This window comes from Cervus elaphus, chromosome 24, assembly GCF_910594005.1.
Source record: "Cervus elaphus chromosome 24, mCerEla1.1, whole genome shotgun sequence".
Lineage (NCBI taxonomy): Eukaryota > Metazoa > Chordata > Mammalia > Artiodactyla > Cervidae > Cervus > Cervus elaphus.
Genome location: NC_057838.1, coordinates 67,025,141 through 67,052,022, shown reverse-complemented (window position 1 = coordinate 67,052,022; position 26,882 = coordinate 67,025,141). Strand labels below are relative to the sequence as shown.

The window sequence follows — 26,882 nt, the reverse complement described above, 5'->3', positions numbered from 1 at the left end:
CAGAAAGATGGTGCTGATGAAAGGCCGCGTGGGGAAAAGGCAGCTTGCAGGATGGAGCATGTCCTGATTCCAGTTCCTGCCCGTCTGCCCACCTCCCAGACGGGCACTCGATTTGGGCTTTGGGACAACATTCTCTGAGATTCAAACCACGGGTGGGTTAGGGTAGCTTTTATTTTCTCCATGCTTTCTGTCCTCCTTGACAGTTCTGCAGAAAGCGTGTATTCATTCTAGAATCACACCTCCCCCCCCCCAAAAAAAAACCCCATCAAATGTGTCAATAACTCACATTAGAAAATCTGCTGCTTAATAAAAACACATCAGTGATCAGAATAGAAAATTTGAAAAGATAATCTCTCTCCACCCAGAAGGCACGACAAGAAGAGGCTATTTTTAAAGCTAAAAATTGTTTACTTTTCTCTCCTCACTTTTCTGTGCTCATTAATTCTAGAACTGGTGTTGGTGGGGTTTTGTTTAAATTGTATACATTTCTGTCCTAGTTCTTACTCCTGATATATACGTGTGGTTATTTCTCCTTCCTGAAAGGAAAAAAAGACTTACTTAAGCTGCTTCTAATTTGGGGCTGGTCCTCTAGTGACCTTTCCTGGGGCTGAGTGACTTTCAGCCCTGGCTCAGGCCTAGAGCCAATTGGGGGGCAGGCAGGGCTGGGGGTCTCCGTGGTATTTGCTGATCCCACGTCAAGGACAGTGGCGAGGAAGAGTCGAGGGTTATACCAGCCCGGGATGGTCTGCGTTTCCTCATCTGAATAACGGGGTTGATGGTGCATGTTTGTCAAAAAGTGTTGAGTTAGTTGCTTAGCTGTGTCCGACTCTGTGTGACCCCCTGGACTGTAGCCCGCCAGGCTCCTCTCTCCATGGAATTCTCCAGGCAAGCATACTGGAGTGGGCTGCAATTCCCTTCTCCAGGGGATCTTCCCAACCCAGGGATTGAACCCACATCTCCTGCATTGCAGGTGGATTCTTTACTACCTGAGCCACCGGGGAAGCCCATACATATTTGTCAAGACTGATGACAAATTCAGGATGAGCACATAAACGTCCACTCTCTTCCCAGGGTGGTCAGCTTGGAGCTCCCCACACACTCCGGGGGCCACCGTGGACACGCCAGCCCAGAGGAAGTGTGGAGCAGAGGAACGAGGGCCTGTGCACACTGGTATGTCGTCCTCACTTTCCCAAGACCTGGGAGAGTCCTCGGCTGTGCTGAGTCAGTTTCTCCATCTGTAAGATGGGGACACATCCTCACGGCCTGTTACACGGGTAAGCAGGTTAGGGGCAGCGGGAGGTGACACACAGCTGCTGTGGCATCGTCCTGGCGGCCAGCGGGCGCTGGCGTTGTTACCCCGTGGAGCTGCTCAGAAGCCAGAGTCAGTGTCTGCCTGCCCCTCACAAGGGGGGCTGGGCGGGGTCCGAAGTCGGGCTCCCCGCCCTCCTTTCTGCTACAAGCACGGCCATCTCAGGATAAAGGCTGGAGCTCACGGCAGGTTTTCCCATCAGGCTTTTATTATAAAGAAGGTTCCAGAGCGTCCCAGCCTCCCCCTCCAGCCCCGCCCCGCGGGCCACAGCCCGTCCAGGCACTGACCAGGCCAGCCCCAGGCGGCCACTTCCGACAGAAAAGAAAGGGCAATGATCTCGGGACTCAGGGGGGCGTTTCTGCCGGGTCCGCCCGTCCCTGGAACAGTCATTTCCAGTGTTGCGCTGGGAGCCCCGGGGGCCCCCTCCCGGGGCCTCCGCACTAGCGGCAGCTATTCACAGTTGGCGTGTGATAAGTTTCTTTAATATATAAAAGCTTCTTTTAAAAAAAAAAAACAACAAAAAAGTGGTGCTATCTTTAGAAACACTTCCAGCAAGATCACGTAGCCCAGCTACAGCCTTGGTGCAATTCAGCCCCCTTCCCCTACCCCCTCCCACCCACCCTCAGCCCAAGATGGGTCCCCCAGCCTCAGCCCAGCTCCCAGGACGGCACGGAGCCTCCCGCAGGCTGTGGATGCCGCCCGCTCCGCTGTTGTCTGCTGGAGCCATAGAAAAACCTGACGCCGCTGGAAGCCGGGAGTGGCCAGGCTCCTTCACAGCTGGGCGGAGACGGCGGGGGGCAACGTCTTGGTGGTGGAAGCAGAAGCGAACCGAGGGCTGGGTCACAGGGCCTCCCCCTCTGCCAGGCAGGATGAGGTAGCGTTTCTGGCTGTGGCCTGGGGCCCAGGCGGCCCTGCTTGCCCACTGGCGGCCTCGGCGGCACTGGGCTGGGACAGAGTGAGTTGGGGGGGCACCGTCCAGGCTGTGCTGGGTGGACGGCGCTCAAGGCCCAGAGCTGGGGTATGAGGGCAGGTGGGAGGGGGCCGGGGCCAGGGGCTCTTCTGCCGGGCTCAGAGAGAGCCCCTGGTGCAGCGTCCTTTCCCAGCCGGCGTCAGAGGCACACGGGGCCCGCGGGGGCGGGGGGCAGAGTGAATCACGGGTGGGCGCCCGCCGCCGGCCCCCCAGCTCAGGCCTCGCTGTAGCACTCGTAGATGTTGTCCTCCATGAGGGCCACCACCTGCTCAAATTTGTGCTGCAGCTGCGTCCTCCGGGCCGTGGGGTTCGCCTCCAGGGCGCTCATGATCTGGGGCGGCGGGGGGGGGGCGGTTGGCAGAGGAATCAGTTTAGGGCCCAGGACACCCCCCTGGTCCCACCACACATTAGGGGGAGTACACACACACGTGGCCTGGATTCCCAGTGCTGGCAGCCACGCCCACAGCACAATCAAACGTCCTGGGGCCCGGAGAACCCGCTCACCCCGGGTTTCCCTGAGTGGGTGGGCAGGGCTGACCAGGGCGGGGGTGCCCCGGGCCTCACACTGGGGGCTGCTCACCTGCGGGCGATACCTCTTGGCGTATTTGTAGATCTCTGCCATGGCCACGTTGGTGTTGAACTCATTCTGGTATTTCTGCAAGGAAAGACAGGGCGGGAGTTGGAGCGTGATGGAGGCTCCATGGTCTGAACCAGGCCCGGCCCAGTCAAGACCTGCCGCTTATACACAGCGCCCTCCGCCCTGCTCTGACGGTCAAGCCCTGCCCCTCTCCCATCCTCCCGGCGAGGTCCCCGCGGAGCCGGCCGCACCCGCGACTCCTCCGCCAGGTGCGCGTTCATCTCCTGCTCGCTGAGCGGGGTCATGTCGTGGATCTGTTTGTAGTAGCGCTGCACGATCTTCCGGTACTCGGGGATCTCCTTGGCGTAGAGCAGCTTGTTGGTTGGTGAGTCCTGGGTGGGCGGGGAGGAGCCAGGGAGTAAGACGCTGGGTGGAGACAGCAGACTCACCTCTTGCTGGGCCCACGTCTGCGCCACTGCACACACGGGCCCATCCCTGAGCCAGAATCCCTATGCTGCAGGCTCTGGACCGGGGGCTCCCCATCCTTCTCCTCTCTGCCCCGTTTTCTGCAGGACTCTCAGGGTGATGACCTCACGGGGGACCTACCCCCCGTGGGGAGGAGGGGAAAGCGCATGGGCTCGTGCCAGCTCTTAGACACGCAGGCTGTTTAGTTTGCGTCCTTGCTGAGGGTTATGGGTCTTGGTGGCTAAGATTTCTGGAAGCCTGACTGCTGTCTCAGTGGAATATTTCCCACCACATGTTTCCTACTCCCAAGAGCGAAGCGTGCCAAGTATGCTCCCGGTTCTTTGTCATGGGCATCCTGCCCTCCCAGACAGCACGTGAGAGGTGATGGCGTTTTCTGCCTTTTTTGTGGTCCGTCTCTGAGTCACGGGGTGACGGCAGGGCCAGGTCTAACTCCTGTCTCATGAACACTCACGGCCCCTCGGCCTGAAACGCCGGGCTCTCTCCTTCCCGCTCAAGCCTCTGCACCGTCTCCCGATGGTCCCCTCTCTCTCAGGGGTCTCCTCCTCTGTCCTGCATGCCTGTGCCCCCCTGCCCACCCTCAGCGCCCACCGGGTGGCCCGTGACCATGAGGGCTGCGCCTGGAGCCCGGCTGGTCGCTGACACTGTATCAGACCACACGGGGCTTTCCACGCCCGCCTGGCTTCTCCCCGCCTGGCTCTAGGGCCTGGAGATCGGGAGCTGGTGCTGGGCACAGCTGAGGCAGCTGCAGCCCTGGAGCCTGTGACTGTGGGTGCCCGTTTCTGGGAGAACCCCCGTCTGATGACCCCATTCACCCCACATCTGAGCTCCTCCGGTTCCCCTCCCAGAAAGTCTGCTGTCCCCGTAGCAGCGGGCGGCCTGCCTACAGCAGCTGACCTTGCCCAGCTGCAGGTCGGAGATGGAGCAGGCGTCGATGAAGGCCTGAGCGATGACCGAGAGGCAGGCGTCAATGTGGTCCGTCTTCTCGATGTCAAAGACAAACTGCGGGTTTTTCAGGATGTTCACCCAGAAGCGCAGAGGAAGGCTGGGGGACAGAGGGAGGCAGTGGAGTGAGCCCCGCCCGAGGATGGGTGGCGGAGAAAGCAGTCACGGATGGGGGCTCGGGCCAGGGAGGCTGGCAGGCCCAGAGGACAGGCTGGCTTTGCTCCCGAGGCCAGCGGAGACTGGATGGAGTCTCTGGGAACCTCAGTGTCTCCTCCACAAAGGGGGTTGGTGACTGTCCCTAGCTGGCCAGGGGAGGTGGGCAGAGGGGCGGGGAGCCGGGTTTCCTGCATGGAGGGGGCCTGAGTTGACCCTCACTGCCCGCCCCATCCCCCGCGGAGCCTCCTGCTCGCAGGCAGGAGCTGGGAGCTAGGAGCTGGGAGCTAGGAGCCAGGGCCCAGTCCTGGTTCTCATTAGAGCCCCTGCCCCGCCTGGCAGCCCCTGGCTCCTCCCCCAGCCCTGTGTGGCTGTGGGGAGTCCGTCTGTAATTAGCTGGGTCACCAGGAAGGGCTGAGGGTGGGGGAGGCCTAAGAAGGCCGGAGGGTTGGTAAAACCGCCTCTCCAGTGACTGGGGACCCTGGGACGGGGGACACGCCCCCCCCTTCCCCCCCCCCCGATGGCTCAGAGCAGCCCCTGCAACGACAGAGAAACTTCTGCGTCTGTGGCAGTTCTTTTCGAGGGTCAGGCTGAACTTTTCAACAACTTCCTGTTGGGGTTTGGGTCTCTGAAAAGGTAACACGCGCCTCCAAGGAGGCATGTGATGGAGGCAGGCGCGTCTCTGGGAGCCTCAGCGTGCTTGTCTACAAAACGGAGCCGACGGTGCCCACCCAAGGGATGGGGTGGGGGGAGAGAGGGACGACAGGGCAAAACTTAGACAATGCTCACTTCTAGTTAATCCTTACAATTATGGTGGGTTCCTTTTACTGCCCTGGTTTTCCAGCTGGGGGAAACTAAAGCCCAGAGGGATTAAGTCTCTTGTTCAAGCTCACACAGCTTGGAATGGCAGAAGGGACTGAACCCAGGCTCTGAACTCTAATCCCACTGCTGCTGTCATGATCCAGTGAAGCAAGCCCATGCCCCGGCCGGGCCCCACCCCCGAGGCCCCGGCCGGGCCCCACCCCCGAGCCCCCACCTGTTGGTCTTCCAGATGTGGAGCGTGTCGGGGTCTGAGATGCCCCTCTTCTCCGCTTGCTCTTCTAGGAAGTCAAAGAAGTACTTGACGGCCAGTGGGGGCTTGTCTTCCCGGATGCTCAGGATGGCCTTGAACAGGTCATCCAGAAACTTCTGCAGCGTGCCCTGCAGGGGACGGGGTGGCGGCCGTCAGCCCAGGAACACACAGGGTGGGGGGTGGTGACATGCACCTCTGGCGGTGGTGGGGAGCCCGTGGTGCTGGGGCTGAGCAGTGCTGGGTGAACGGGAAGCTGTGTGGCCTCAGGCTGGCTGCCTAAGCGCTCTGGGCCTCGATGTTCCTGTCTGTGAAATGGGTTGGTGAAACCCACTGCACAGGAGTGTCGGAAGGAATTGCTGGGCTGGGGGGTGAGCTCTCTGCCCCTAGCCATGTGGCCCCGGGGACATTGCTGGGCCACTACTGCCTTCTCTGTTACACCCGCAGACAGAGGCTGGGAGCGCGGCTGGCCCCGCAGGGGAAGAGCTGTCCCCCCTTCCCCCAGCGTGTGCTCCCAGCTGACACCGGGGGTGGGGGGAAGGATTCGGTGGGGGGCCGGGCGCACCTTGGTGGAGAGCAGGCGGGTCAGGTAGATCTCCGGGAGCACCTTCTTGCGGTGGCTCTGCCGGTGGGACTTCTTGGGCTCCGCCAGCTCGTCCGTGGGCAGGACCTGGGAGGCCGGGGCTGGGTCAGCGCTGGCGCCAGGCAGCAGCCCCTGGGAGGCCCTACCCGGGACCCGCGGGCGCCTGGCTCCGCACACTCCCCACCCCGGCCTTCCCCAGGCCTGGGAGCACAGCCTCCAGAGGCCCAGGGCGGCAGGAGGCCAAGTCCACTCCCAGTGAGGGGCGGGCACCCCCAGGGCCGGAGGCAGGGCACTCACCAAGTGGAAATACTTCTCTGTGTCCAAGTCTTTCACTGCGAGAGGGAAACACACACAATAAATAAACAAGACACAAGAGCAGGGGCCAGGGAGTGGGGGAGAGAGCAAACCAGAAATGGAGGCAGAAAGCTGGAGAAGGAACCCAGCAGGAGGGAGAGAGCCCAACAGACGTGTGGACAGGAGACAGGGGAATGCAAAGTCAGACGGCTGAGACAGAGATCCGGAGAGACGCATAGAATGAGGCTCAGCCAGAGAGAGATAGACAGACAGACATCCCCAAGAGGACAACCACAGATGGACACGGGGCAGCTCCCCACAAGGGCTGCCCTCACCCACTGCCCCCCTGAGCCCAGACCTCACCCTCACCAGCTGCTGGAAGGGACCCTGAGACCCCGAGGCGCCTAGGACCCCAAGCTTGGAGCATCTGAAGGTAGGGATGGCGGTGTGAGGCAGGGACACAGCCCGAACCCCCGATGGCCCGGCGCCTGCCCAGACCTCTTACAACTGCCTCCCTGCTCCTGGGGCCCCTCTTGGCTGCCTGCGGGAACCCAGCGCCGAGGAGGCCTGGCCACAGGCCCTGCCCGAGCTGCGCTGCGGCAGGGTGCCCGGCCCGGCCCTGCCGCTGGAAGCCTCAGTTTCCCGCCCGGGGCTGCTCAGGAGGGCCCGGCCCCCTGTCTGCTACCTCGGCCCAGGGTGTTGTCCTTCTTGTCCGTGAGGCTCATGGCCAGGGAGGCGCCTTCGGGGATCTGACGGGGAGAGAGGTCGCGGTCAGAGGCTGGAGGTCAGGGAGGGCGGCGGCGGGGGCGGGCGGGGCCAGGGCCCACCTTGTAGTGGGCCAGCGTGTTGAGCTTCTTGCGGCCGTCCTCCACCACCGAGGTGTCGTCCAGGTCCCTCAGGATGTAGCTCTGTGTGCTTGAGGCGAACCACTCTGGGGGCGGGGTGGGTAGGGGGTGAGGGCTGAGGCGCCCACCCACGGGGAGAGAACTGGGGGGCCCCCAGAGCTCTCTGAGCCTCTACTCCTGCATCTGGGAGACTGGGAGGGGTGCCGGGCAGGGGGACGGAGCCGCGGCTCCGCACAGCCAACCTCGGGGCGATCACCGGGCGGTCGGAGCGGCTGGGCCGGCCTCTCCTGCCCACCGGGCCATCGTCACCTGTGGTGAACTCCCCACCCGGCCCCAATAAGAGCTCCTGGATGATGGGCACCGTCTCCATGTCCCTGGAGCCCCGGACGGCGCATGTGTGGCAGTGGCCAAAGACTGTGTGACCGAGCAGGGCCCGCCAGCCGCCCCCCCCAACCCTGCCCACCTAGGTCCACGTCCTCAGCGCGCGGCCACTGGGAGTAGGGCACGTTCTTGCAGAAGGCTTCCAGAATCTTCTCCTTCACCTGCGTCAGCGTGTCTGTGTCCATGGCGCGCACGCTCAGCGAGTCCATGCCGCAGCCCTGGAAGGACACGTTCAGGTTCTGCAAGACAGAGACGGGGGTGGGGGGGAGGCGGTCAGCAGCTGCCCACCGGCCCGCCGGGCAGGCAGCCAGCGGGTGGGGGCTGGGGGCGGGGGTGTCAGGAGCAAAGCCGGCTCACCCCCTCTGCACCCCTCCCACCCCGAGCCGGCTCGCCTCCTCCTCCCCCCGAGCCGGCTCACCCGGGGCTTGGCCTCGATGTTTTCTCGCAGCAGCCACTCCTCGTTGAGCGTGTAGCGGGCCTTGCCCGTGATGGCATCGATGGAGCCCTTGTTGATCTGCTGCTTGATGGCGCACAGGAGCAGGAAGAAGGGCTCCCCCACTGTCTCCTGGGGGGCGGGGAGGGGGCGGTCAGAGGCTGAAGCCAGCCACCCAGCCTCAATTCCAGTCCTGAGCCTGTGGCGCCCCCCCCGGAACCCATCATACCCACTTCCACCAACCCCTCCGCCCCTGCCTGCTTCACACCTCCCTTTTGATCCTGGTGCCGCTCAACCCTCCCGCCCCCACACCCAGGGCGTCTCCCTGGACTCCCAGCTCAGACATCGCCCAAGGTGGGCGGCCGCATTCATTTTATCACCCTGGCAACCTTTCCAGGTAGTGGTGGCATCCTTCTGGCCGAGGCTCAGAGAGGGCAAGCAAGCTGCTCAAGGCCACCCAGCAGGGAGGTGGCAGAGCTGGACTCAAAGGCATGCCAGGGAGGGCTCGAGGGCTGAGAAGAGTGTCTTCCTGACACGGCCTCTGTTCCCAGAGTAGCCCTGAGCCTCGATTCCCCGGCCCGTGTAACGGATCCTGTGGGCCAGCCCCTTTCCCAGTCACCGGTCCTGGCAGAGGCGGCAGGCGCCCTCACCCGCAGGCAGCTGTACATGCAGATGGACATCCAGTTGGTGAGCATCTTCTCAACCACGGACTCCGTGCGGCGCAGCATCAGCTTGGGGTTCTTGGCGGCCGAGGCGTCGATGAGGTCCACCAGCAGCTCCTTCATGATGCCCGTGTAGTACTCGAGCTTGCCGTGGAGCGCGATGGTCAGCAGGGAGGCCAGGCTGCACCTGGGGGCAGGTGGGGCGTCAGCACCAGCTGCACCGCGAGGCCCCAGGACCCCGAGGACCATGCCGTGGGGGCTCCGGTGTCCGCCTCGTCGCTGGACAGATGGGTGGATGAGGCAGAAACCTCCCTGGAAAAAGCCTACCTTCCCTACCGTGTACAGTAACCACCGTGCCCATGAGCCTGGTCCTGGGCAGGCAGGGACAGAATGGGGGGGTGGTCTCAGGACCTCCACGGCCCCAGGGCTTGACTCTGGGGAGATGCTGGCTGCCCCGAGGACATGGTCCTCTGCAAACTGCCCCAGGCTTGGATCCAGCCCGGCGGACCCAGGCTGCATTGTCCTCCCCAGAATCCCGCACCGCAGCCTGACCTGTCCCGCACCGCGAAGTCTTTCTGTTGCTCCAGCGCGTGGACGAAGACGATGAGGAAGTGCTTGTTGTTGAGCAGCGAGGAGAACAGACTGATGCCCTCTTCCATGTTGGGCCGGCAGCTCTCGGGGATCTGCGGGGGGCAAGTGGTGAGGGATGTCGACAGGGTCCCGTGTCTCAGCACTGGGAATGCCCGGCGTGGCACCTGGAATGCTTCCCAGGATGGGGAGCTCGTTACCTCTTAGTGGGAGATGCCACCTAACTCCCTGTGACCGGGAACAATGGCTCAGCTGAGCTGGAAAAGGGGGTCTCAGGCGAGGGTGCCCGAAGGCAACCGCATATCCCTGTGTGGGGGACCGTCTTCCATTCTCTAGGCAGCAGGGGGAGAGAGATGTCCAGGGGGACCCAACCCTTTCCCCTCTCTGGTCTGGGAGTCACTACATAGAATACCCTGAATGGCCACTTGACTACCTGCTGGGATGGAGAGTTCACTACCTTACAATGGCAGGTTCCTCCTAACTTCCCAAGATTAGGATCAATGGATCAGATGAACTGGAAAGTGGGGGTGCCCCGAGGCAGCCCCGTGTGTGTGTACGGGTAGGGGGCTACTCACCTTCCACTCTCCCAGCAGCGGGTGGGTCTCCTGCACCGGGGAGCTGCCCTGGGAGTTGAGGGTCTGGGAGGGGAGCACGTAACGCTCTTCGTAGAGGGAGGAGCACTGTGGAGCAGACCCCCAGCGTCTCAGCAGGGCCTGCCCCACCAATGCACGAGCCCACTCGACAGGAAGAGGAGGCAGTGGACCACGCCCAGGGGCCCTAGGACTCCAGGGGAGGGGAGGGGAGGGGAGGGGAACCCCAGGGGGGCTTCCTGGAGGAAAAGCAGAACCAGGCTGAAGTCCAGGGGTGGCAGAGATGGAGCGCACATGCGAAAGAGGAAGCTAAAGCAGCTCAGTGTGGAAGGAGGAGACAAGGCAGAGAGGCTCCACCAGGGGCCAGACGAGGGCGGTGCCACCTGCAGGGATATTCTTGACAGGCTGAGGAGGGTGGGGATGGGGCAGCGGCCCCTGGAACAGCACGAGGAGGCATGGAAGGGAGGGGACGGAGTCCAGTGGACAGGAGGAAGAGATGGAGACAGGATGGCCCCTCGGTGAGAGGAGAGGCAGGCCCAGCACCCCAGGAGGAAAGCAGGGCTGAGAGCTGCCTTTGGTAGGCACACTTGAACATCAAGTGAGCAGAGAAAGAAAGTTGGGACAGGGGGGTGGAACCTGGGCCCCTTCCCTCGGCAGGCTGGGTAGGGCAACCAGGGAAGGCGGCCGGGCTGCCATAGGCGGGTGTGCAGGTTTCGCACTGCTCAAGGGCCCCTGCCGCACTCAGGTTCTCCCATCGGCACAGAGGTGCCTTCTAGGTTCCCAGGACCCAGGGAGGACTCGAGGAACTCCTGAGGTATCACCAGCCGGGGGGAGCCTGCACTGACCTTGGGGAAGAAGGTGCGGGTCACGAAGTGCTTGTACTCCAGGAAGGGGATGCCCTGGCTGCGGTTCAGCTCCTTGGTCAGGTCTGTCATGTCCGTCTGCAGCTCTGCGAAGCCTGGTGGGCAGGCAGGTGGCCGTGAGCGGGTCAGGGGGTGATGCCAAGGACCGAGGTCCCGCATGGCTGCCCACACTACCTTTACGGATTTCCTCCCGGATCTGGGACTCCATCTCCTCCATCTGCAGCAGCGTCTTCTGCCAGTAGCGCTCGGCGCGGCGGCTCTTGGTGCAGAAGACGAACAGGGCTGTGGGCAGCAGAGAGGGGGGTCAGGCCCGCAATCCCTTCAGTGTCAGAGAGTGTTTGTCGTTAACGTGCCATGTGCAGGGCCTGGGTGGAAGGCAGAGAGCCTGCCTGCAAGCCTCTGGCAGCTCACTCAGCTCAACGCCAAAAACAGCAAACCTCCCCAGCAACAAATGGGCGGAAGATCTAAATAGACATTTCTCCAAAGAAGACATACTGGTGGCCAAGAGGCACATGAAAAAACGAATGTCAGTAATGATTAGAGAAATGCAAATCAAAATGATTCCATATCACCTCACACTGGTCAGAATGGCCATCATCAAAGAGTCTACAAAACCATAAATGCTGGAGAGGGTGTGGAGAAAAGGGAACCCTCCTGCACTGTTGGTGGGAATGAAAGCTGGTACCACCATTAATGGAGAACAGTACAGAGTACCTTTAAAAACTCAATACAGAGCTACCATCTGACCCAGCAATTCCACTCCTGGGCATATATCCGGGGAAAATCATAGATTTCCAAAGATACATGCACCCCAGTGTTCATTGCAGCACTACTTCCAATAGCCAAGACATGGGAGCAACCTACGTGTCCATCGACAGAGGAGTAGATAAAGACGCAATGAAATATTACTCAGCCATAAAGAAGAAGGACATAATGTCATTTACAGCACCATGGACAGACCTAGAGATTATCATTCACAGTGAAGGAAGTTTAAAGACAAATATCATATGCTATAAAAAATAATACAAACGACTTATTTATGAAACAGACTCACTTTGACAAACTTCTGGTTACCAAAGGGGAAAGGTGAAGGGAGGGATAGGTCAGGAGTCTGGGATTGACATGTACACACTACTTATACAAAACAGATAACCAACTCAGGCCTCCTCTACAGCACAGGGAACTCTACTCAAAACTGTGTAATAACCTATACGGGGAAAGAACGGACATAGGTGTGTGTGTAACTCAATCACTCTGCAGTATACCTGAAACTAACACCACATTGCAAATTAACTCTAATAAAATTAACTGAAAAAGTAAATTACTTGTGGAGCAAAAAGCATGAAATAGTGATCAACAGTGGATTTCTCTAGATATGAGAATTATGGGTGATTTCTGTTCTCTTTTAGCAGACAGATATTTATATACTCTGTTTTCCCTAAAATTTTCTATATTGAATATATTACCTTTTAAAAACTAGCTTCATTGAGATAATACACATATCATCTAGTCTATCTACGTCTACAAGTCGCTGGCTTCTAGTATATGACGGGGTTGTGACACCATCCACGAGCCAATTTTAGCTCACTTTTTCTGCCCCTAGGAGACCCACTGCCACAGGTACCCACTCCCTATCCACCCTCCTCCTGCCTCTAGGAACCACTAATTTGTCTTGTGTTTTTTTATTATCTGGACATTTTATATAAATGGGACCAAACAACAGGTGGCCTCTTCTATCCAGCATCTTTCACTTACCATGACGATTTCAAGGGTCACCCACGCTGAAGGACGTGTCAGAACTTCCTTCCTTTGTCTGACTTAATACTATGCCATGTGGCTGAACCACATTTTCTTTGTCCATTCCTCAGCGGATGGACATTTTGGGCCATTGCCGCTGTTGGCGATGATGAATAAAGCTGGTGTGGACCTGTGTTCTCATTCTCCTGGGCAGATGCCCAGGTTGGGGAACTGCTGGGTCATGCAGTAACGCTAACCTTTCGAGGAAACTGGTGGCGAGTTTGCCATAGCAGCGGCACCAGTTAAATTCCCACCAGCAGTGTACGAGGGCTCAAAAGGCCCTGCATCACTGAATATAGTATTTTTGTAACCACTATTTTAACAAGGGCATAGCCTACCTACTGCGTAGGGTCATCTTCCCCCAGCAGCCATCTCAGAAATACCTGCAGTAGCCCTACAGCCCACAGCGCGTTCCAAGCCCCTCTGCCTGGCGCTCAGGGCCCGCGCCGGCACACCTCTCAACAGCGCCCGCCCTGCACGCTTGGTGCTGTCGCCGGGACTCTGTCCTTGACCCGCTCCACGCCTTTGGTCAGGCTGCCCGGCCCATCACACCTCTCTCCTACCCACCGATCTTCAGAGGGGACCAGGGCGAGGTGCGCAGGTCTGCCCCGCGAAGCATCAACGGGGGGGGGCGCTCCTTACCGACCACAGACAGCAGCAGCAGGACGCTGCAGATGACGATGGACACGATGATGGCGGTCTCGCTACCCCCCAGCTGCAGCGTGGCGATGGTCTGGTTGAAGTTCCCTACTTGGATCTGTGGGGGTGTGGTGAGGGAGTTGTAGCTTCCCCGGACATATGCCCTGGCTCTTCTCCTCACTGGCTGTGTGCCCTGGAGCAAGTCACCTAACCTCTCTGAGCCTCAGATGCCCCAAGTATTAATAGAAGAGATAACCCCACCCGCCTCCTGGGGACGCTGTGAGGGCTACATGAGATGACGCTTGTCAAGCCCTTAATCCTGGGCCTGGCACAGAAGCGGAAACTCAATAAATACAGGGAACTGTGATTACTAGTTCTGTGATGACTGTAGTCAGTTCACAGAGCCTGGCCTGTGAACCGAAGTTATCTATTGGGATACCTGAGGAACAGGGGAGCAAGTGAGTTCTCAGGGCTCAGACGGCAGAACTGGGACTGGGGTGCAGGTGAAAGGCAGCTTCTGCAGTTCACAGCCATCGTGGGGTGCGTGTGCTGCCAGAAAGGGGGTGAGATCCCCCTTTCTGGGCCCTCTCCCCACCCCTCCTGCTTTCCTCCCTCTGTGTCTCTTCATGGTGACTGGCGGCCCAGACTCTGGCTATACCACCAGGTGGAACAGAGACCATGGCTCAGGGCCCAGCCCCATCAGGCCCAGCGGGGGGCTGGTCACAGCCTGAACAGGTCACTCAGTTCTTGGGTCTCCAGTTTCCTCATCTGCCCAGTGGGGACGTAAAGCTCTGCTTTCCTCCACTGTCTCCTGAGCATGACGGTGCTCAGCTGAGACGCCCTGGACTGGGGGGCCACCCCCGCCTCCGGTGCCCCATCCACTCACTGTGATGGGCAGCTGCCCCTCGGCCGTGCCCAGGGACTCGTTGACGGAGCAGTGGATGACTCTCTCGGAGACGATCTGGATGTCGCAGGCCACCTGGCCGATCTTGACGCGGTACTCGTGGCTTTCGAGCCCCAGCCCGTCCTGCTCCTTCTGCGGGGGCAGAGGGGGCGCTCACCCGGGGCCGGGGCGGAGCCCGGCCTGCTCACGCCCCGCCCCGCGCCGCCCCCCGCCGGCACGCACGTGGATCACCAGCGTGAGGGGCTCCCCGGGGTGGTGTTTGATCCACTTCTCCCGCTTGGCCGTGGAGAACTGCGGGTCGGGGAGGTAGTCCAGGCGGAACTGGCTGCCCCGCTGGGCCTCCTCGGGCTCCAGCAGCTCCTCGGCCACCGCCGCCTCGTCGGCGTAGACCCGGCCGTTGAGGAAGAAGTCCACGGGGGCCGAGGCGTTGCTCAGAGCCCCGGGCGACGGGCAGGTGATGCGGGTGGAGTTGAGGACCTTGCAGAGCTGGAGGGGGGCCACGGGGGCCACAGTGGGGGACGGGGTGGGCAGTCAGCGGGGAAACACGGAAGGAGAGAGAGAGGGGGGCAAAGATGAGAAGACGCGGCACCGGGAGGCCCGGTCAGCGGGGGGCTGAGACCACCCTGCCGCCCTCACCGTGGGCTCGCGGCCGATGTGGTGCACGGCCATGGACACCTTCTGCACCATGTGGAAGCGCTCGCCGGCCACCGTGATGGTCCTGCCGCCACTGCGGGGTTGGGGTGGGGAGAGACAGCAAGCCTCGTGAGCCCACGCGCAGCCCCGGGGCCTGCCCGCGCCAGGGGGTGGCGCCCGGGTCTCACCTGACGTGGCTGCGGTGGGGGCTGATGGCCGTGATGACCGGGTTCGGCATGTACTGGAAGCTGAGGCCGCCGCGCACGCAGCCCCGCTGCTCGAAGCGCACGCACACGGGCACCATGGCCGGCAGGGCGCCCCCTGGCACCGTGCAGGCGATGCTGGCGTCCGAGCGCCTGCGGGGAGGAGCCGCAGGCCCGGTCAGCACGGACCCGCCTCCCGCCGCCTCCCCTGCCCGTCACCCCACGGCCCTGAGCCACCCACCAGCCGGCTCGGCCTCACACAGACACCATTTCCACATTCCCACTGCCGCACCTGCGCTCCAGTCGTCCACCCCACCTTCTCCTCTCTGACGCTGCCCCGTCCCACCTCCTCCAAGAAGCCTTCTCAGAGATACCCTTCCGGCTCCTGCCCCTGCGAAGGCTCTGCCCCTACAGCCCTGAAAGCCCAGGCTCCTCCTCACCCCAGCCCCACTGGATGTTCCCAGTTCCCGCGAGATGGCGGTCCCCTGGGGGCCGAGACAGTGGGGTTCATCGCGTGCCCATCAGTGGGACCGGGCATTTCGCGGAGACCTTCTGGACCATGGCCCTGCCTCTGGCCACACCCCTGGGCCGGCGGCAGGTCTCAGACCCTGCACAATCGTCACCATTTTCACTGCAAGTTAAGGTCACTTGTGAAGGGCACAGTACTCCCCCCAACTCCCGGGTACTGTCCGCGCTGGGTGGGAACACTGAGGCTGAGCGAGAGGAAGGGGCCCCGCAGGGGACACAGCCAGTGAAGTCCCCGGTGATGCTCGGTGCGAGGACACCCCCCTCCCAGCCCCCCGGCCCCCCAGGCCAGGGACTCACAGCAGCTCCGTGCAGGGCTCCGTGTTATTCACCAGGACCTGGAGCTCGGAGCCCACGTGGAGGTCGCTCCCGTGGATGGTGATCCTGGTGCCCCCTGCTTTGGGGCCCATGGTGGGCTCCAGGGAGTGGACCAGGGGCAGCTGTGGGGAAACAGGCGGGCGGTCAGGCCCCAGGCCAGCCCGGGACGAGCCTGGCAGGGTGGTGGGGGAGTGGGCAGGCTGCATTCCCTTACCACGTAGGAGAAGCGCTCCCGAGACCTGCCCTCCTTGGAGGCGTTCACCGTCACCACGTCCGAGAACGCCTCTGGGGCTGGGCCCGTGGCGCACACGATCCTGGGTGGGGGAGGCGAGTCTGGTCAAGGAGCAGCCGGTGGGGCCCGGGGGCCAGGCAGGCACCCTCTGGTTTCTCCCTTGAACGATGTCCCCCTCCACTCCCAGGACGTGTGAGCCCTGCCTCCTTGTACTCAGCCCCCCGCCCCCCACTCAGCTGGGAGGGGCGCCTGAGCCATGACACCTGACGGCATCACTCTTGTCAAAATCCTGAAACAATTCCCGATCAGTTGGAGAACAGCCACTGGGCTCCCAGGTGTCACCCTGGTGCCCAGCTCCTCTCTGGGACTGCCCTCCCCGAGTCTACCACAATTCTGTGCCTAGCAGACAGGGGATTGGATAAGATGGTCTTTTGTCACTGTGTAGTCGCTAAGTCATATCTGACTCTGGAACCCCATGGACGGTAGCCTCCCAGGCTCCTCTGTCCATGGGATTCTCCAGGCAAGAATACCGCAGTGGGTTGCCGTTTCTTCCTCCAGGGGATCTTCCCGACCCAGGGATTGAACCCGTATCTCCTGCATTGGCAGGCGGCTTCTTTACTGCTGCGCCACCAGGAAAGCCCAGGGGGATATGTGGAAGTTCTCCAACCATGAGAACATCTGCTGGGCTGGGAGACTGACGCCCTTATCTGCAAGCCTGGCTTACAGCCTCTGGAAAGGAAGTCCCTGCCCACCACGTATCTTCGAGCCTGTCTGGGCCAGGCCCCACGGCTGCAGGCCCAGGTCTCTGCACCCACCAGCAGACCTGCACTTTCCCAACAGCATGTTTTTTCCATCAGAGTGAGGCTTCTGTGGAAGCAGGCTGCTCAGGGGAACCTGGGAGGGCTTCCCGGGGGAGCAGGCTCCAGAGTGGTGAAGCAGGGAAGGCCAGGACACGTGGCGGGAATGCCCTGAGCAAAGCCGGGGAGACCCAGGAGTGAGTGACTCCTGGGGAGCAGAAAGGATCCAGGGATGGTGGGGTGGTCAAGGGCAGAGGGGAGGGCAGAGGTATAGCTGGCACTTCCGGGTAGGTGGGGCCTGCAGGTCACTGAAGGGCCCCCAGGACCGCCCCCTACTCACTCCTCTGACACCGTGTATCTGTTGGCCAGCGGCTCACAGGCCACGCTGCCGATCCACACGCCTTGGGCCACGTCGCTGAACCGCCGGCCCAGGTTCCTGCCGCGGATGGTCAGCCGGGTCCCGCCGTCCAAGGGGCCGCTCAGGGGCTCAATCTGCCAGGCGATCGGATAGACGGGAGAATGGGGCTCTGAGGCTGGGGTGTCCGGGGAGGCAGGGCCAGGCAGAGCTCTGAGAGTGCTGGCCCTGCCGGCCACCTGGCAGGTCACCCGGGCTGCCAGAGGGGATGTGTGTGTGTGACACACAGCCTGCTCGGGGACACCAGTGTGCAGGGACAGAGTCAGTGCTACTGCAGGGGCATCTCCTGGGGACACTGAGGTCCAGTCCCCGTCATCACGGGGACCCCTGTCTCACCACATGACCCTAAATCCCAGGCAGAGCCAGCTGGGCCTGGGACGGGCAGGTGAACCAGGCTAAGGCAAACAGAACCCTTCCCTGAGACTTTTTCTTAATTAAAACTGAGGCTCGTGGGTTACCCCAGTTTCCCCGTTATCAGCAAGGGTTCCCGGACCTCGCTATAAAGACCCTCAGCCCCAGCCTGTCTTCCACCCCAGGCTCCAATGCCCCCCCGTGCCTGGCCCGTTCGTAGCTCAGCGCGTTCTCTATGCAAATCATCTCCTTTCTCATCGTTGTCCCCCTGGCCAACTGAACCGTGAGCTCCGTGAAGACGGGCACGTGTGTGTTCCCTGCTGTGTCTCCAGCCCCGGGACAGGGGGAACTGGTGCCCAGTGGGTGCCCAGTGGGTGACTCCGCGCGTGGGGGCCCGGGTGTGGGCAAACACACAAGCTGCATGTCCCCGAGCCCGTGTGGGGCGCTGTGCGTGTGCGCATTCAGGCGAGTGGGAGCGACAGGTCCCCGAGGCGGGGGGCTGGGTGTGGGGTGCTTACCGCTCGGATCTCGGGGGCGGGGCAGGTGCCAGGCGGGGGCTGCAGGGTCCCCCGCGGGCGGCAGCCGTCGCTCCACACACACAGGTGGCCCAGATCCTCCCGGCCCAGGCACTGGGAGCAGTCGGGGCTGCCCACGGCGCAGTTGTAGACCTCCACTGCGGGAGACACGGAGGCGGCCCAGCTCAGCCGGGTCCTGCTTCTTAAGAGTCAGGGCCCCACGAAGCTCTTAGTACCTTCTCCAACCCCCAGCCCCACCCCAGGGGGCTGCTAATAATGAGCACAGTGCGGCCACTGCCACCTCGACAGTCATCCTCACGGGATCCTATCCAGTGCGGGCTGTTTATTGGCCCCAATTGACAGATAAAGAGACAAGGCTCAGAGAGGCAGAGTGACTCGCCCGAGGTCACACAGCCTGTGAGTAGGAGAGCTGGAGCCACAGCCAGGCCCGAGTGGGTCTCCTAAGCCCGCAGCGGAGCTCTGAGGTGAACCACTGAGCAATGCGGGCTGTGAGCCCTAGACCGTCAGGTGGGCCCAGGCAGGAGTGCAGGGCGGGCTCCCAGGGCGGACAAGCTGATTCTGGGGCTTCTGTCTGGGACCTTATGGTACAGAAGCGGGGCAGGGGTGGCATAGATGTGCACAGCCTCCCCCACCCGAACAGACAGGCCCTTGGAGAGTTGATTGGACACATATAATAAGAACAAGGCCACCCCCCACCATCTAGGGGAGCAGACTGTGTCCCAGACAGCTCTGCAGCAAACCCTCGCCCCCGCCCTCTGCAACCGGAGCCGCACTTCACAGGAGGACCCTGAGGCTGAGAAAGGGCAGGTGAGTGGGTGCTGGGGGGGCAGAGCCACGGGCACGCGGACACCCCGAGGGTGTGGTACCAGCCCAGAGGAGCGGCTCCAGTTAGGTGCAGAGTGAGCAAGCCGGCAGAGAGGTGGGGCTGGGATCTGAGAGACAGTATGTGTCAGGGAATGGTGGGGGGATACCTGAGCACTGGATGGAACCCCCCAAGGCTGCGTCCCACCCTCTGCGGCCATGTGAGGTTGGGGGGGGCCTCCCACCTGTCATGGGGTCAGGGCTGTCCAGGAACCGGGCCGGCCGCCCCTTTAGTTGGAGGCTGAGTGGAAATACCTGGCTCTTCTGGGTCGTGTGCAGCTGCAAAAGATGGGGAAATGCGTGACGGGTGTGGGCGCTGTCTGGGTCTCTGTTGGGGGGAGGGCACATCGGGGGAGAGACGAGGGCAGGGCCACTGGGGGCGAGGGGACCAAAAAGGGGAGGCAGAAAGGAAGGCGTGTATGTATCTGGACTTGGGCAGCCCTGCCCTTCTCCTCTGCCCCGCTAACCCCCGCCGTGACGCCCCGTCGCTCACCACCACGTGATTGCAGCGTACGGCCGATTCATTCACCCACACGGCTTCAAAGGTCTCCTCCGGACCGAAGCTACACTCCAGGGCTGCACCCTGCGGGACACAGGGGTCAGGGGGCGTCCAGGCAGCACCCACTGCCCCCCACCTTCTTCAGGACACCAGAGACTGCTGTCCTGAGGAGTGGGCAGGGGCTCTCTCCCTGGACTGCATCTCCTCCAGAATGTTCCTTCCTGGCCCAATGTCTGACAGAGGCGGGGGTCGGGGGGGTACACACGAACACCCAGAACTCTGGCTGTGTGCTCTCACACCACTAAAAACCTCACCGACAACTTCCAGTGGCCTAAACCCGGGCCTTTCACTCCGCTGGCAAAGCCCCGACTCTCCAGCATGACCAACACTTACAAGGTTCATCCCAGGAGACTCCGCCTGCCCCGCAGCCTCAAAACCCACCACGGCTGCCCCCCACGGCCCGGGATAGATCACACAGGACGCGGGTCAACGACGCACACGCTGTCCTGCCCTCAGCCTTTGTCCAAGTCCATGCTTCCCTTCCAGGAAACCTCAACACAGCCTTCAAAATCCAGCTCAAATGTACCATGTTCCAAAAGCCTTCCCAGACCGCCCCTCACCCAAATCACAGGGACACCCCTCACTTGAGCATCCACCCGTTTGGCAATGAACATTAGGGTGTGAAGCTGGGGGCTTCAGTAAGCTCCGACAGCCTTCCCTGACCCTGCATGCCAAGGACCTCCCCATCCCCTGCCCATACTCTGTCTACACCTGTCTCTCTGCCTGCTGGGCGGCGGGCTGCTGGGTTTCGGCTCCTCTGACACCTCCAGGAAGATGGCAGTTGAAAGAGCTCGGGCTCTACCTTAACACAGGCCCACTCAGGTCTGAATCCCACCTCTGCGACCTCCCAGCCGTGTGACTGTGCAAGTGGCTCCTTCTCTCTGAGCTGTGTGGGTCTGTAAACTCAGCAACAAAGAGAGACTCCCCTGCTCCGCTGGACTCTAAGGAAACTGGACACGGTGTGTCTTTAGTGGGTGGCATGCTGTTGGCACCTAATATATGCTGGCTGTGATCAGTACACAGGAAGTGCTCAATAAATGCTTGCTGTGGGGCGGGGAGGGAAATAAACATGGCCAATTCCCCAGTGCCATCTTGCCCTCAGCCCCGCACAGGCCCCCCGGGAGCAGCCATCAGTAAATATTTGCTGAGTGAACAAACCCAGGTTTCAAGAGGGCCCGGCCAGCCACGTGGCAGGACTTCCTGTCTGTGTCCCTGTCGTTGGTAGATGTGTTACCCTGAGGGGAAAGCAGGTCAGCCACCCCCCGGCCCTGCCCCCTTCCCCGCTACGAAACTAACCCAGGGAAGTGGCTGTTGATGGGCTGAGAGCTCCTGTAATCCCTGACACCCTGAGCTGGGTCTCCTGAGCCCCTGGGCTCACGGCAGCCGGCCAGCCTGTCTGGGGCTCTGCTGGGTATGGGCTGCATGGATTGGGCTGCTGCCGAGCCCAGGCAGAGTCAGAAGCAGGCCCAGGGGAAGGCGGGCCGGGATCACCGAGGCCCCAGGAAGGCGGACCCCCTGCCTGGCAGGCCCCCCAGTTACACTCTGCTCAAAGGCAGGAGGCAGGACCCACACTCAGGCCCTGGGCTTCCCCGACCCTGGCTCCGGCAGCCCAGGGGAGCAGCATGGCCTTCCCCGCTCCAAATGCCCCGGAACCTCTGCACCAACCACCGCAGGGAGGAGCCCCAGGACCGAGGGCACAGCCCCCGCTCCCAGCCCGTCACGGGGTGGCGGCCCCGGCCACGACGAGGCTCCCCGACACATTCCGGATGCCCGGCACGTGGCCCCCACGTGTGACAAGTCATCAAGGGCCTCCATTCCCCCGTGGAAGCGACAGATGGCGAGTCCCTGAGAGCTGGGGAGGGGGTGGCTGGCACACGTCCAGGACTTGTCAACGCTTCCCACCCAGGACACTCCTCCAGGAGGGACCCGGCAAGGGGAGGCCTCCCTTCCCCCAGCCCAGATGGGTGGGTGGGTGGGGGGCGCGGGCGGGGAAGGCTGGTGCTGGGGAAGAGCACTGGACAGGGAGCCCAGGCCTAGGGTGCGAGTCTAGCCCGACGCCGTGTGCCCTGGAGGCATCTGCTTCCCCTTCCTGGGCCTCGCTTTCCCCACCAGGACGATGGGGATGGGGCGGCCAAGGGGGTCTCGGACCATTCTCCAGAGTAGACACGTCGGCCTCAAAATGCAGGGCGGGGGGAGGGTATGTCCAGGGTCACATCCCAGCCTGGGCGCAGCTCAGGGTGCACACGGACAAAGTCACCCACGGGCTGTAGCCCTGGGCAGGGGCTGGGCCTGTCGGGGGGCATCACAGGGGACAGGGCCTGGGGGTCCTGCCAGACCCCCCTTCCCATCAGGAGCTAGGGGCAGCTGGCTGTCCCCACAGCTGTGCCTACCACCCACCTTCCTTCCCCCTACCTCCATGCAACCAGCGCAGGGCTTTCTCCAACAGAGCCCAGAAACTCAAGAGGAAGAAAACCGAAGCATGGGACCTTCCTTGGTGGTCCAGTGGCTAAGACTCCAAGCTCCCAATGGACAGGGTCTAGGTTCGATCCCTGAACTAGATCCCACATGCTGCAGCTAGAGATCCTTCACGCTGCAACTAAGGCCCGGGCAGCCAGACAAGTAAATAAGTGGAGAAGCAAAGAATGGGCGGCGGGCCCCACCCCCGCTTACCTGGAAGAAGGCGGCGTTGGCCAAGTGCACCGGGATGCTCTGGGAGCCGCCCGTGGGCATGGGGGCCAGGGAGGAGGGCAGGATCTGTGGGCAGTCCTGGGGGCTCTGCAGTCAAAACGCAAGGAAGTGGGGCTGACCCTGGGGCGTTTCAGAGGAGGCGGGATGCACGACCACCCCAAGCCAGCCGGTGCAGTCCCGTCTCCCTGGGGAGGCGTTGAGCAGCCCATGCAGTGATAAAACGACAGCCACATCCACCGCCTCCCACACACCGTCTCACCTCGTCCTGCGAGCAGGAAGGTGTTATTGGCCCCATTTCACAGACGAGGAGACTGAGGCACAGACAGAGGCAGTAACCTGCCCAGTGGAACCGAGTCCCCATGGCCACTCCACGGGCAGCCTCTCAGGGGAGACCTCCCCGGCTCTGGGACTCATCTTTCCCCAGTTGTAAAATGAGGCACCGCGCTCACTTTCTGAGGCTCCCTCCAGCTCTGGAATTCCGGTTTCCAGATGGACACACGATGAATGATTCACAGAAGAGGAAACCTCAGGCTTCGGAGCGGCCCACGAGAAACAGGGTGTGAGGCTGCCCACCCCTCCCCACTGCCCGGGCATGTCACGGGCCTCGGAGGGGGGCCTGGGCGTCTGCATTCCCGTGTCGGATGTGGAGTCACTGTTGTTATTCAGTCATTTAGTCGTGTCTGACTTGTCTGACTCTCTGCGACCCCAGGGACTGCAGCACGCCAGGCTTCGCTGCCCCTCCCTATCTCCCGGAGTCTGCTCAAACTCAAGTCCATTGAATCGATGATGCCAACCAACCATCTCATCCTCCGCCACCCCTTCTCCTCCTGCCTTCAATCTTTCCCAGGTTCTCGGGCCAGAGACTGGGGTCTGAAACTGAGGACCAAGGTGAGAGATAGGGACCCAGGGTCTTTTCTCAGTATTGTTAGTCGGGCAGCATAGCAGGCTCTGGCGGCGCAGACCCTCTGCTGACCCCCAGCCCAGACACCGCGCCCAGACGATGCGCCTCCCCGGGAGCACTGCCTGCTGCCGACCACAGGGGCCAAGGAGGCCACCTGGCCGGCGAAGGCTGCAGGGCTGCGAGGCAGGAGCTGGCATCCGGCTTGTTGTGTGACATGCAAGTCCGTCCCTCCCTCGAGCCGCCGTCCTGAGCCGCTCCATGTGTAAACCCCGTGGAATTTCGGGGAATGGAACTCACATGTTTCCAATCGGGTTTCAACGCCGCTGCCAGCCCGCTTCACAGCTGGCCGGGGGCCCTGCGGCTGCGACCCTGGCTCCGCCCCAGCCGAGGGGAGGTGGCCAGCAGGGGCTGGAGGCGGGCAGGTCCAGAGGAAACGACGTGGGACCATCCCCGAGGGCCCTACTCTCCTCGATCCTCATAACCCACTGTGGATGCTTGTACCCATTCTCCAGAGTGGGCAAGCCTGGGAGAGTGTGGGTGCCTCTCTGCCCTCTTCCAGCACCACCCCCAGGGTCGCTAATCTCCCCTGGGGACAGCTGGTCCAAGTGTGCCTGCATCTCCCCACCCCCCAGGCCTGTGGTTTGGGAGGAATCACCCTCCTCCCTAGCCCCAGGGATGGGCTCAGCGATTGGTTCGGGGAGTGGATGTGACCCAGTTCCCCTGGAAAACTTCCGCAGAACCAACGAGAAGGAGGCTCTCCTGGGATTGCCGGGGATCAGGACCCCGCCCGGGGCTGCTAAGGCGTCTTGCGGCCAAGGGGGAGGGCCTGCCGGAGCACAGAGGCCACCCCGGGGAGGGGGGGGCACGTTGGCCCTGGTGACGCTGGCAGGGCCCCCGGATCCAGCTGAGCCTGAAGGGGAGGCCGCCCCTCAGACTCTGCACTCACAAAGGTGACTGACTGCTGGGGCCGCGGCTGGCGGCTTGCAGAGGACAGGGGCCTCCTTGTCCCATCCCAAGCCGAACCATCCAAGCCTCAGAGACAGCCTGAGTGGCTTCTCTCCCTTGGCCAGAGTTGAGCCTCCAGGCTCGGGAAGCCACAGCTGATGACCCGTCTCTGGGCAGAGCTGACAGGCGGGAGAGCAGGAGCTGGGGGGACAGCGAGGCTGGAGCCCCAGGAAGCCCAGATGTCAGCTCAGCGCGTGCAGCCAGGGCGGGGCCTCGCCCGACTGCACTGGAGCTCACAGACTCCCCCACGGTCTTTCCACGTTCAAGGGTTGAGAGCTGGGGACCCAACCCAGCAGAGCACTGAGTGGCCCCGCTGAACCCACCTGACCTGCTCCCTCCCTGCCTTTCTGCATCGCCCTGTCCCCTTCTGTAAACCGCCCCCCACGTTTCCACCAAACCACCCTCTCCACCAGCTCCTAATGAAGCCACCATCACGGAGGTGCCCACCCAGGCTTCCCCCACCCAGGGAGCCTGACCCCGGCACCTGCCCAAACCCTCGCTGCTTCTAAGGCCTGAAGTCACCCTGCCTTGGGGAAGCCATCTCCTCCAGGACAACTGGAAGGGGCGGACACAGCGGCCTTCTCCACTCCCCTCCCCTCCTTGGAAAAAAGCTGCAGCCCTCCTCGCAGCATCCTGTACCCCCCACTTCCTTCCTCTGGGGCCCATGAGGCAACAGGAAGTCAGGAGACACAATCCCTGGCTCGCGCCGGCCCAGAGACCCCTCCCCGGCCTGGCTGGAGCCCTGCGGCCTCCATGACCGACTGGCTCTTAATTAAACTCCAGATTAAGCAGCAGGCCAGGCCCGGGCGGGGGCGGCCTCTTCTCCCACTGGACTACCGTAATCCTCTGAGACAGGCCCTCTCTGCGGCCCAATGCATCCCTGACCCGCAGACCTTGGGGGGGTGGGGGTGGCAGGGACAGGAGGGTCCCTGGGGGCGCTGCCTGGAAACAGCTCCAGGCTGGCGAGCTCCTACGCGTCTGCCAGAACCAGGCAGAAGGGTCCCCTCCCGGAGAAGTCCTCCCAGCAGAGGGGCCACCTATAGCATGCCAGGCACGAAGCTGGTGTCGCTCCGGGTCCCCCTTTGAGACAGGCCCCCTTTCACAGACGGGGAGTCGGGCAGAGAGAGGTGTGGCAGCCTGCCCAGGATCGCACAGACACAACCCAACAACCCCCGGCTCTTGGGTTCATGATGGGGAGGGCAGAACTATGTCTAATTGGCTACTTTCCCAGCGGGCACCAGGGTTGCTTCCTAGGGACACAGGAGGGGTCTCAGTGACCTCCCCCTGCTGGGAGCCAGGGCTTTCGGGGGTTACACTGACTACCTCAATTGTGCCATCTGGAAAATGGGTGGGAACTCCCCTTTCCTGGAGAGATGAGCTGCAGGCAAGAACCTGGTACCTCACCCTGGGCCTCTCACGGCCCTGACACGAGATGGAGGATCCAGCAGGTGGGCCTGACGGGGCATGAGCTGGCATAGGACCCTGGCACCCACCCGGTCCAGCCGTCCCACCCTAACCAGACTCGGGGGTCCCATCTGGTCGTCCCTGGCACAAGGCTGGTACAGCCGTAGAGGTTCTCTGCGTGAAGACGCGAGGCCACCCCTTAAGCCAACACACCCAAACCAGCCGGCGGCAAGGTACGTGGCGCCTCGGCCTCTGTCTCTGCCCGTCCCCCGCCCTCCCCGACATGCCGTCCCCTAGCGCAGAGCGCCATCAGGCCGGCCGAACAGGAGGACCTGGGAACCTGTGGCTCTGGAGGTCACTCGCTTTCTCCACCCTGTGAGAGCCACAGCAATCCCATGACCCTGGGGCCGCAGTGCCCATGGGAGATGGAGGCTGGGGTCTTTTGGCCCAGCCCCTGACTTGGGGAAGCGGGGAGAACACGGGCTGCCAACAAGAGGGGCTTCGATTCAAGGCCCAAGAGTGGTACTCCCTGACCCGCTAGGGTTGCTGAAAACGTTGAAGGTAAAACTGAAAAGAGTACGGTATGCAGGAAGGGGCCTTGTCCTAAAAGGCTGAAAGTGTAAATGGGCTCAGGCTTTCTGGGGGTCAGCTGAGCTCAAAGTATGGGCTTCCACCCCAAAATGCCACGTTGAAGAACTGGTCTCCAGGGGACAGTCAGGGCCGTGCAATGCCCTGCACGTATCAGAACACAAAAAAGAAAGAGGCGCGCTCAGCACGTCCAACAACAGGGGATTGGAGGGGCTTCCCTGGTGGCTCAGATGGTGAAGAATCTACCTGCAATGCAGGAGACCCAGGTTCAATCCCCGGGTCGGGAAGATCCCCTGGAGAAGGGAACGGCAGTAGGGGACTGGTTACATGCGCTGTGATGATGAGCCCAGCGTGGCGGCTGTTAAAGGGGGAGCCAAGGAAGACGGTGTAATGACACGGAAACGTTCTCAATGTGCTAAATGGGGAAAGAAGGAACAGTGGAGGCAGAGGGCACCCTGGGCCTGGCTTACCGTGGGATTTGGTGAGGCTTCACACCGAGACTGGTTGGAGACGCAGGCGTGCTGCTGGGTGCACCAGAAACAGGGCCACTGTGCTGACAGGCAGCTGGTGCAACTGAAAGACAAGGCGGGGGGCCTCCCCTCAGCTACCTGGCTCCCCATCCCTGTGCCCGGCAGCGCGGACCCGGGACACAGATCCCAGCACAGTGAAACGAGGTCTTGCTCAACATCAGAGCTGCCCAGAGGGGCTGGGCGTTTTGCAAGGTAATGAGCTCCCCAGAGCAGGAGATATGCAAGGAGGAGATAGGCAAGCAGGGCCTCCG

At 62.0% G+C, this 26,882-nt stretch overlaps 1 protein-coding gene across 1 annotated transcript in view; it reads right to left on the bottom strand.

The window, feature by feature from the left end:
• Positions 1–1,494: 1,494 nt before the first annotated feature.
• The window catches only part of PLXND1 (plexin D1), a 48,135-nt gene continuing 22,747 nt past the window's right edge, over positions 1,495–26,882 (bottom strand). The window contains exons 8-36 of the mRNA XM_043885514.1: positions 26,572–26,674; positions 22,186–22,290; positions 19,450–19,539; positions 19,142–19,235; positions 18,078–18,232; positions 17,134–17,285; positions 15,979–16,078; positions 15,747–15,886; positions 14,907–15,074; positions 14,722–14,812; positions 14,308–14,571; positions 14,068–14,217; positions 13,185–13,299; positions 10,920–11,027; positions 10,728–10,840; positions 9,868–9,972; positions 9,257–9,387; positions 8,693–8,891; positions 8,028–8,174; positions 7,692–7,848; positions 7,211–7,314; positions 7,069–7,132; positions 6,387–6,421; positions 6,072–6,176; positions 5,474–5,637; positions 4,237–4,384; positions 3,108–3,248; positions 2,860–2,934; positions 1,495–2,610 (exon numbers count right to left, since the gene is read on the bottom strand). Coding sequence (XP_043741449.1) covers positions 2,494–2,610; positions 2,860–2,934; positions 3,108–3,248; positions 4,237–4,384; positions 5,474–5,637; positions 6,072–6,176; positions 6,387–6,421; positions 7,069–7,132; positions 7,211–7,314; positions 7,692–7,848; positions 8,028–8,174; positions 8,693–8,891; positions 9,257–9,387; positions 9,868–9,972; positions 10,728–10,840; positions 10,920–11,027; positions 13,185–13,299; positions 14,068–14,217; positions 14,308–14,571; positions 14,722–14,812; positions 14,907–15,074; positions 15,747–15,886; positions 15,979–16,078; positions 17,134–17,285; positions 18,078–18,232; positions 19,142–19,235; positions 19,450–19,539; positions 22,186–22,290; positions 26,572–26,674 — 3,640 coding nt within the window. The 3' untranslated portion in view covers positions 1,495–2,493. The remainder of the gene's footprint in view (positions 2,611–2,859; positions 2,935–3,107; positions 3,249–4,236; positions 4,385–5,473; positions 5,638–6,071; positions 6,177–6,386; positions 6,422–7,068; positions 7,133–7,210; positions 7,315–7,691; positions 7,849–8,027; positions 8,175–8,692; positions 8,892–9,256; positions 9,388–9,867; positions 9,973–10,727; positions 10,841–10,919; positions 11,028–13,184; positions 13,300–14,067; positions 14,218–14,307; positions 14,572–14,721; positions 14,813–14,906; positions 15,075–15,746; positions 15,887–15,978; positions 16,079–17,133; positions 17,286–18,077; positions 18,233–19,141; positions 19,236–19,449; positions 19,540–22,185; positions 22,291–26,571; positions 26,675–26,882) is intronic.